General features: G+C 36.2%; 1 protein-coding gene and 1 pseudogene across 1 annotated transcript; both read right to left on the bottom strand.

Annotated features, from left to right (window-relative positions):
* Positions 1 to 718: 718 nt before the first annotated feature.
* On the bottom strand, positions 719 to 4,201 carry LOC125473357 (annotated as a pseudogene).
* Positions 4,202 to 5,159: 958 nt separating this feature from the next.
* On the bottom strand, positions 5,160 to 5,531 carry LOC125473286 (cyclic nucleotide-gated ion channel 1-like). Its single transcript, XM_048575896.1, has one exon. It carries the CDS (start codon positions 5,529 to 5,531, stop codon positions 5,160 to 5,162), a length of 372 nt encoding a protein of 123 aa, XP_048431853.1.
* Between the last annotated feature and the right edge of the window lie 5,056 nt (positions 5,532 to 10,587).

Raw genomic sequence — 10,587 nt, 5'->3', positions numbered from 1 at the left:
GGTTTTTGGTTTTTTAATTTTACTTTAATTTTTTTGTTTATTTGTTTTTGCTTTTGTTGCAAGAAACAATGTTTAATAGAATAAATCCATAGAATGAGGTAGTGTATTATTATCAACCAAAAAAAAAGGAAAAGGTAGGCCATTCTTTTCAGACCAAAAAGAAAGGTAGCATTATTTTGAAGCACAAAAAAAAAAATTTGCATATTAAAAGAAAATATCAGATTTTCAACATACAATCAACCGTTAATTCGCATGAGATGATTCTCAATGAGTATGTAATATAAAAACTAGAGCCCTTTTGCTTTAGCTTATGGACTAGATATAGAGCTTGTAGCTCATGAAACTAGTTTTAAAATTTTCAGTTTAGTATTTATAATTCAACGCTTCAAATTTAACGAGTAAAATTAATACAAGATTAAATCATTACAAGTACATTATCGTCTTTTTATACACAGCTACATCACTAAGCTGTAGCAAAATGGTCCCTAGCCCTTGAATGTAAAAAACAATGTTTCCTCCTCCATGTAAAAAGAAGTGACAGCAGCTATAAACTGGTTTAAATTTTCTCTACACACCCTCGTTCTCAATATCTACAGCGATAGGATCCTGCTCGGAGTCTGGACAAGGAGGATAGAATTTTCACTAGGGTGAACGGAGGCTCCAAAGATCTACAGTTCGGAACAACAGTTGAAAGGTTGAAAGCGTTTCTTGAGTTCAATCAATCTCGAGTGAAATTCACATTGTAGCAGGTCGGATTGCATGGAAACGGGCAGTCTATTAGCTTCGCTGCACTTCGATTGAAGTACCAGTCCCCCACTCACTCTGCAATTGTCTATTCGGAATAGCAAAGGTCAAAACAGTCAGATGCCGAGTTTAGTTAATAAAGTGACAGAAAACCAAGAAACAAATGAAAGAAAAACAGATTTTGATTTGATAACACTAAGCAGCTTAAGCTTATGGTATTTGAGCTTTCATCTGTCTCACAGAGAAATATACGGCTGGGATGATAGAACTTCCGTCACCATATTTGAGTTAACAAGAAATCTCCACATGATAACCGCATTCGAATACAAATGATAAAACTTTCCTCACCTTGTTGTTTATCCTTAAAGATTTCGGCGAATTCCACATCTCAGTCATCAATGTCTGGCAATGAATAAAGCAAGAACTTATAAACATTCCTCCTTCATTATGTTTCTCGAAATCATTCAGCGCCTTCAGCTGAGATCCCCGGAACCTGTACAAAATGATTCGACTTAATTTTGCCACTGTATTTTGTTTACAACTCTTCTTCATTATACAACCAATTAGTGTCCGATGAATGAATCATATTTTCTGTAAAGGGGGCCTCGAGCTAGTGATGCTGCAGGTAATGCCCGCTGATTGCATTTACAATTGGTAGAAAGACAGTAAGAATCCTAGTTTCAATGTAATATAACAAGAAGACCCTGAACAAAAATCGACCTTTTGACTAACGACAGTGGTATATACATACCTAGAAGTATTTCAACCTGGGTAGAATTGCAATTATAAATGTTCAGTCTGCACTTTTCCCAGTAGCTATGTGGATCAGATGCTTTAGGTATCAAGGTATTTTGTATCTAATGATCATCACATACGAAAAAGGAGAAAAGGGATGTAAGTCAAATTCAGATGATAAGCAAATGAAGCTTTGACTTCTGAGGAAGCTTACTTGCCAAAAATCATAAGCTGATTGAACGAGGAACACGGGGGTTTTGATGTTTTTAACAATTTCTTCAGGAAAGATACACTACATAAAAGTTCACAACAAACGATTGGGGCTGTGTTAAAAACCATAACCTAGAGGAAAAATAAGATCATCCCAAATTTAATCATTGGTACCATATAAAAAAGAAGAAAATAAAATCTACCCTATCTGGTTCCATTCTTGCAACACGATCCTTGTTCAAACTTTTCGCTAACCCCTGATACAGCATGAATAAGAAAATCAGTATGACATGCCATAGTCTAAAATAAGAATTAACAGATGTACCATAGTAAAGATTGAAAATTATATTGACACGTGATGTTACACCTCATATTCATTCCATCCGTCAAACCCAACAACCCTAAACTATCCCCTAGGTAGTAACTAAAGTTATACCCAAAAACTAGGATAAGTATCACCAAGAAAGGGATTGTATAAGCTAGTATCGTCAATGTTAGAGCATAACCTGAAGGTTGACAACATCACGAAAGAGAGATCTCACGGTAGGATTGTGGAGAACATCTTTCCTGAAATGTACGAAACAGAATGTAGCTATATGATCACTAGTAAGAGCACAGATGATGCTTTAAAAAAAAGGGCTTTATACACGTAGAACAAGTAGTTAGTAAGACCTTGCAAGAATTTCAACATTTCTAGTGTAGCTTGAGAGGGAGAATTGCAAATTTGATAGAAAAGAGAATGGTTCCAAGGTGTTCAATTGTGATAGGTCTTATTTCCTAATGTATGAACTAGGAATAGTAGAATAAGGAAACAGCAAAGATAAGAGCGAAATTATGGCCCTCGAAGAGTTCACATGTGAAAATATATGATCCTAGAAAAAATTCATGCTAAGCAGATTAGCTAAAAGATATTGGTGCAGAAGGAACTGGTATGCATAAAACATACTCATCAAGAAAAAAACCCGCATCCCCTAGACATTTGACAGTGGCATCCTTAGGCAAAAGATGTCGAAATTCATCACAATGTATAAGAGCCGCCAACCCACCAGAAGAGCATCCCGAAAGAAGGGCCTGTAAGATTGTTATTCACACACATTATTGCTTCCCAAAAGAAGGGCCCGAAAGAAGGGCCTGTAAGATTGATACCTGTTCCGCTTTTGACAAGCCAAATGACAAGAGTTCATCCATAATTGCTTCCCAGATGAGCTGGCCCCTAAAGAAAAGTTCCGTTCCATTCTATACCATTGAAGAGCAATAAAACCTCCATTAATAAAATTACTACTGATTCTCAAACAAGGCAGAAAATGCGCCATCACGGCTATAAATGCTCCATTAATAAAACCTTCAACTCATTATCAGGGTGACCGGCTATAAATGCGCCATCACGGCTATAAATGCGCCATCACAATACTGTATTCTGACTCGGTTCCAGTTAAAGAATCCTAGAGAATGCTCCAAAATTGGAATTGAATCACATCAGTTAGCTGTTTAACTTGACATTGAGTTAAAACTACAAATAATTAAGCATTATGGTGATCGTACATATACGAAGCAACTGAGCAGAATATAATTACCCGGATTATGGTCAGGGTAAGGGCTTAAAATCCCAGAAAAGTGAACTCGACGTCCCATATGTTTGGAAGATCCTAAATGCATATGTTTACGCAAAATACACGATTCTATTGTGTTGCACCAACCTCCACCCTACATTTCAACATTTCAACCTAAATCCATTACACAGAGTTTTTCCATCTTAATAAACAAACCAACTAGAACATGTAAATGCAATGAAATAGAACAAAACAATTGCAAGAAATATGCACAAACAGAATTGGTTACAAAATTTTAAAGAAATTATTAATAGGGAAACATAACGCATGTAACACTAAGGTTTAGGGCATTTTATTGTCTGTTTAGTATCCGTCCAATTCCAATTTCGATTAAAAGTTCATAACCAGTTATCTCTGCGCCTTTCCAACAACATAAGAATTTTGAAATGTTAAGACCTCAATGAAAAGTAGCCAATTTTTGGCGCCGGATCCAAATCGCTTTTGAAAATGGTAGCCAGGCAAACTTCCATCTAAACAAACTGCAAAACCATAAATTAAACAAGAGGGTAATCAAATCAAGGAGAAATTAATTAGGAGCTGAAACACATGGTAATTAAAATTTGATTAGCAAAGGGTTACGGTGCAGTACGGGCGCCTCTATCTTTGGCGCTGTGCAACAATGTCAGGTCGATCAAATCGGAGGTAGTGATGCGATGAAATGAGTTGCGGTGTTGGACTCCGGCTCGGAACTCCGATAGTAGGAGGCGACAGAGAGAGCGAAGACGAAGACGAAGACGGCGAATCCGACGGCAGCGATTGCCCAGCCACGCTTGGCCCACTGCATCCACCACAGCGGGCCGCGAAGCCCAGAAATATTCGCCATAGAATTGGACCCGACTTTCTCCATCACCATGGCTCGTCAGTGTTTGAGGTTCGAGGTTGCAGAGAGACGTAACTTCCATGGCTTGCATTTCAAGCTACCTCCGATTTCCGTGGCTTTCAACTTGTGGCCATGGCTGCGATCTTAGCCCGGAAATTTCTCCAGGCTCTCCGTGTCAGACAGCTCGTGATTTTTTTCCTCTGCCTTAACTCCCCTTTTCTTATCCTCCGTTTGGATTCCGAGAAAATCCGGAAAAATTGAATACCATGTTTGAATTTGGTTGCTAATGGTGAATATACCGAATCAGCTAGCCCACGCTGCATATCAACAAATTACAGGACCACAGCGCTTTCTTTTTCTTTATGTGTAGAAATTTAGATTAGAATGCTCGTTTTAATGGACTATAATTAGGGATTTTGGTCGATATTGTGGATAACTTTTCGTGTTGATGTGTTGTTGGTTGGCACTTAGGAGCTTGTTTTGTAATTGCTTTATGTTTCTCGTCTGATCAGATGTTTCTGACTTTGGCATATGTATTGTCTGTAGATATATTGTTGGATTCCTGTTTGAATCTGTTCAATGCAAGTAGGAAAGGAAACGGACTCCTTCTCGTTCGGTTCCATGATTGGTATTACTTGGAGTGATTGAATTTGGATCCTATTTAGCAAAAAAACAAAAACAAAAACAAAACAAAAAAAAACATAGTGATGAAATATTATAGGACCAATCTTTGGTTAGGAAGTTCCTCTAGACCTGCACTCAGAAGAATTGCAACTTAGTTTTGTATTGGTCGAGAGTCTATAGTATTAGTCAATTTCTCAATGGAACTGCTGAGGGGAGTCTTTGGATTGCTGCTTAAACCTTCATTACGACTGTAACAGCCATTGAAACTCACATAAAGAGCTTTCTCTATTACAATTGTGGTACAATTGAACCTGACAGGTATTCTTGTGTTTTGCTAATGTTGAGGAAAGTAGATGACGTTTAAATTCTTTAAATTTGAAAAATAGCTGAATATATAATTATTTTGAATTAAAATTTTAGTTACTAGTTATTTCCACCATAGTAATATCCTCTCTGTTGAAATGCGTCGGGAAGTCGGAGACAATACTTTTTAATCTGGCAGCCCTGATTGCAAAGACTTCAACTTTTTCGTGGGACTTGACAGTTTGGCCTGAGATGGGTAAGCCGGAAAGTCGGGTAGATGTCGCCGCCCAACCTATAAGTTCTTTTCCATAAACATCACCTTTCTCAAGATATGCAGTGCTTGACGAGCCACTTTCGCCACCAGTAGTAGTAGTCTTGTAAACAAGTGCAATGCCCTGCGTGATGAAGAGCATCCTATCCAGTGGGTCCCCCTCTCGAATAATACGGCTACCATCATCATAGTCAACTGGCTCAAGATGCTCCATGATTGCATTCAACACTTTTCTGTCTTTGGTTTCAAGCCCTGGCAACTGGGGTTAATTCAGACATGTAATTAGAAACTTAAGAATAGATCGATAAGAACTCAAAGGGGAGTTCATGCTCCTATCTATATAATAGCTTGAATTCGTTAACTAGACTACTCGAAAAAACCGAGTATTTATCAAATATAGCAAAAAATTAACTCCTCATTTCAAAAATGTCACCTTTTAAAAAAACTTTTACATATATCCAAAATTTCACTTAAATAGATACAAATACTCTCAAATTTAACAATTAAATAAATTAAAAGCTTTTTAGTTACTGTCGCCTCAAGCTCCGGTCTAACTTTACCTTCGCTTCGACACTCCACCACCACAACCCTATCCCCTTCGACCCCCTCATCACCGACATTGAGCGCTGCTGCGGTTACCGCAAGTCGGAGCAGCATAATTTCAATCATGCATTCAACGATTTTTTCTTACTACTATCATTTTTAGTTTTAAATATAAAAATATTCTTTAAAGTTAATCCACATATCGTTATATGATTGTATTTCTGAGACCCACGTGACGCCACATCTAACAGAGCAATTAACAGATTTTTCATGAAAAAAACTAAAATGATCACGATGGACAAATTCAAAGAAAGACAAAAATGATTCACAATAAACAATTTCAAAAACACTATTATTGATTGTCATTAATTGTTAAGGACCAGATTAAGGAGATATTTCAATATCACGAATCATTTTGGCTAAAAAACCTTTAATTTATTTGATTATTAAATTTAAGGGTATTTGTGTCTATTTAGGTGTAATTTTGGATATATTTTAAAGATTTTATAAAAAATGACATTTTTTAAATTAATAGTTAATTTTTGGCTATATTTAATAAATACTCCGAAAAACCATCTACCGCCACAAGTTTATATAGAGTTATGTACATGGAGATATTGAGAGAGATAGGACATTACTTTCCGTAGTGTAGCCAAGAAGAGATACCACTTCATATGTTTCTTAAGTTCCAAAGGAAGTAACGAGAAGATATTCGCCGCAGGATTATCTTCGTCCACTTCAAGTGCTTCTCTTACTAATTCCCAAATCTCATCTTGTATTTCGCTACGGAGTCTATATTCAGATACCATGAACTCTATTTGTGGAAATATGACTGATTTCCGCTGCGATATCTTGGATGTTTTGCTAATTGCCTGCATAAATATCTACTCCACAACACGGAGGTTTGACATTGAGTGTATTAAATCCTGAAATTTACATGCATATATGTAGAAACTACTCAAAAGAAAACCAGATACACAATATATAATTCATCACCGACCTGCACATGTCCAAGCAGATACATGAATAGTAGCAGGCCACTGATCGAAATAAAAATTACAAATACGCTTTCCCATGCATTGGTACTAGAGTTGAGGTTTGAAGCAAAAGAACTGCAGAATTCATTGGAGCAATATATTAAAACAATATTTGAAAAGGGGCAACTCATTGGACGGCTTGCGAGACTGAATCTTGATCGTCAAACACGGGCACATTCCATGTACCGGTATGGTAAAAAAATTCATGTGCATGACGCAATATCTAAGAATAAAAATACTTAGGTCGGACAAACCTCAGATTTCGTAATCCCCATGAGAAACACATCAAGAGTTTGTGAGGAAAATCTGTTGTTCCCACTATGCCAGACTGGAGAGTGTCAATGAATATGCCAAAATCGTATGCCATTGGATTTGGTGGATTTGTTGGACATAAATCATTTAGAAGTGTGACGTTTCTGAAAGGAGTATTATCACATTGTAAAGTACTTAAGCTGCATCCATTTTCACTTCGACAAGCAGAGATCCAACAATCTATCTCTCGCTGAGCAGAAAAAAAGTACCAAAATGCTCCAAGTACCTAACAAACCAAGAACGACATTTGTAACTCAACGATATTTACAAGCAACTTAGGGAGTAGTTAAAATAAACTAAGATAAGACAATAACTTACATGGCTAGCAAGGATGTACATGATGAAATTTAATACACCTGGAATCCATATTTGCTTTCTCCTAGCAAGTTCCTTGCTACGTTCACGTGTTTCCTTGTTAAAGTCCATACATACTCTGTACATTGGATAAGCTCGTGGAACATATTGCAATAGAATAAGTGAGTTCAAAAACTTCATTCTATTCAAAGATCTTGAGTTCCTCGTTGTTGGAAGGAAAATTAGAATTACGATATGTACACAAATGCAAACAAATAACTAAACTTAAAAGTGTTGTGTGACAGAATCAGCAAAATCAAATTATCCTAATTCCTAATATATGACTTAAGAGATTACGAAAAATAATTTACCTCAGAAAAGTAACTGACTTACTTGTGGAATAGGAAGAACAGCTAAAATGTTTTGTACTAGGGATTTGCGTAGTACGAAAAACTCATCAGCAGTTAGGAGATCTTCCATAAAGCTCAATTTGCACCACGTAGGCAACACAAAATAGATGATTTGAAGTAGATAAACAAGATCTGTAAATGCTCTCAAAACAATAGCTATTTTTTTTAATTTTTCGTCCAACGCGAGACACTTGATATTTTCATTGATGATGGGAACGTACAAGAACAAAGGGTCCACAAGCATCGGGCCAAAATAAATCATGATGACGAACAAACATCCTATCCCAAACAATATAGATTGTATAGCACGTTGTATTGAATTTCTATCGCATTGTATTGACCACGTTGATCTATTTCCTCCATCTCTCTTGCCATACTGCCCTTTTGCAAGCTCTAAAAAATTTTCACCTGACAAGCTGAAAAATTAATACACAAGAATTAAACATGAAATTCATTTATTCGATTTGTTTATTCCTATTTCGAACAACCATAATGATCTGATGCAAAAATCCTTTGTTTTAATTTTAAAAGAAAACTAAAATATGTTAGATATTAAAAGAAATATGAAACCTTGCAAGGTCGATTGAACTGTCATCGGAGCTCTCCATTTGTGGAACTGGCTCATCGGATTTCCTCATAACTTAAGTTTACCAAGTTACGATGCGTAGAAGATCCTCTGAGCTATCAAGGACTCGAATGAGGAGCTTCTTGAAGTTACAACAAAGTACATATGCTTGAAGTTACAACAAAGTACATATGCTAACTACAACCACTTCATGATGGAGAATAAGTAGGCTAGGAGTTGAATGGACAAGTTAAGGGGTCGGATCCTAGAAGAGTGAACTAGAAGTGTGATAACGCATATTTGCGTTTTAATTATTTGACTCAACTACATGACATCGTCATTGTTTTTTGTAGAAGGATAAATGATGAAACTATGAACTAAGGATTTTTTTTTTTCTTATTTATTTTCCCCTCATGGTTTAATTTTTCCAAAAATATATTTTTTACTGATTTTAGTAGTCGCGTGCACATTGTTTTCTCTTTATTTCTATTCTTTTCTTTTCCACTTATTCACTTTACCAAGGAAAGAACAGAAGTTATTGTCAACAATATTTAATTATTTGATTGTTTTTCGTCAAGAAATAAATGAAAGAAAAAGAAAAGGGAGAGGTGGGATGTTCTAGAAGGAACGGGAAAAACTGGTGGGAGAAAGAAACTTGATCATTATACTTAAAAAAAAAAAATGGAAAAAGGAAAAAGGAAAAATAAAAAGAAAAAGAAAAGAGAAAGGTATAGTACTCTACAAGGAACGGTAAAAGCTGGAGGGAGACAGAAAAAAGAAAAGAAAGGAAGGATAGCCAAGGAGGAAAAAAAAAAAATAGTAGTGCTACACTTAATAGAGGTAAGGTCCATTAACACACGTGGATCATATTTTTATTAGATAGATAGTACAAATAATGGTACAAATAAATGATACAAATTTATGTTAGCATTTGTACTGTATTGTCTACTCTCTTCTAGTGTGGATCTTTTCCAAAATATCTTTCTCATGTGAGAAAATGATGACCATCGGCACTCTGCGAACCTGAAATAGTGTAAGAGATATCGTAACAATGAAACCCCTTATAATCATACATAATTGATGAAAGTGAGGGTTTTTATTAGCTACGATGTCTTGACAAAAGGTGAGGAAGATGTTGATGCATTGTAACACAATTTTGTACATGGGAAAGACATTTTGGACAAGACATATTGCACCGTTTTGTGTGTCGGAAGTCAGATCAAATGAAAGAAGTGGATTCCCAGATTCTTCAGAACTCTTTCATAAAGTAACTACTACAATGTTTTCCAATGGATGCTTGAAATCCCTCTTTGCTCCGTAATAGTCATTTTGACCTAATTTGCCTATGAAATAAACTGTTTGTGTTACTTTTTTACCTCCACTATCAAATTCTACTCAAATCTGTTAAATTTGATGATGTAGCACATGTGAGGTTCACTTTGAGAGACAAAAATTTGTACCACTATGCTTGCCTATTGATGTTCTAAGCACCAATTTGCTCCTTAAAATTCATTTTAAGACCATTTATCTCTTAACATTCTTGTGTCTCACTTTACCCTTCACCTTCAAATTGTATAATAGATTTATTAAATTTGATGATGTGGTGCGTTGAGGTTCACTTTTTTGCTAAAATGTGGCCATGAGGAGGTCTTCTATTCGGCACCCAGAATTAGAGACATGTTAGAGGGGTTGGAACCAAAGAGTTGGCCAAGGTTAGCATGACAAATCAGGAGATGGAGTAGGATGTGTCTTATGTATATGGATCCGTACGGACACGTGGTCTGTTGCCGGACCCAGAATTTCTCACACAAGACGTTAGCAAATTTAACATATTTTTTACAGACTTAACAGTGGGAGGCAAAGCAAGGCGTTAAAAATAAAATTCAGAAGCAATACAGGATAAAATGACCTCAAGATGTAAAGGGATCCAAACCACAAATTGCATATGAAGTTCTTCAAAGTCTCAAGACATCCGATAAAATTTGAACGATTCATCTGTTTCCTTTGTAGTTGGCAACCAACTAAATGAAGAGATACTCTGTAAAGCCAGGCATCTTCCTCACGGGCAATTGAAGGTTAAAACCTTTGGTTCCCCACCTGGAGAGAAAC

Source organism: the organism of the source record quoted next, unplaced genomic scaffold, assembly GCF_019419815.1.
Source record: "Pyrus x bretschneideri cultivar Hongxiangsu unplaced genomic scaffold, Pyrus_bretschneideri_v1 Contig11, whole genome shotgun sequence".
Lineage (NCBI taxonomy): Eukaryota > Viridiplantae > Streptophyta > Magnoliopsida > Rosales > Rosaceae > Pyrus > Pyrus x bretschneideri.
The sequence above is the reverse complement of the archived record's forward strand: the minus strand, read 5'-3'. Positions and strand labels throughout refer to the sequence as shown.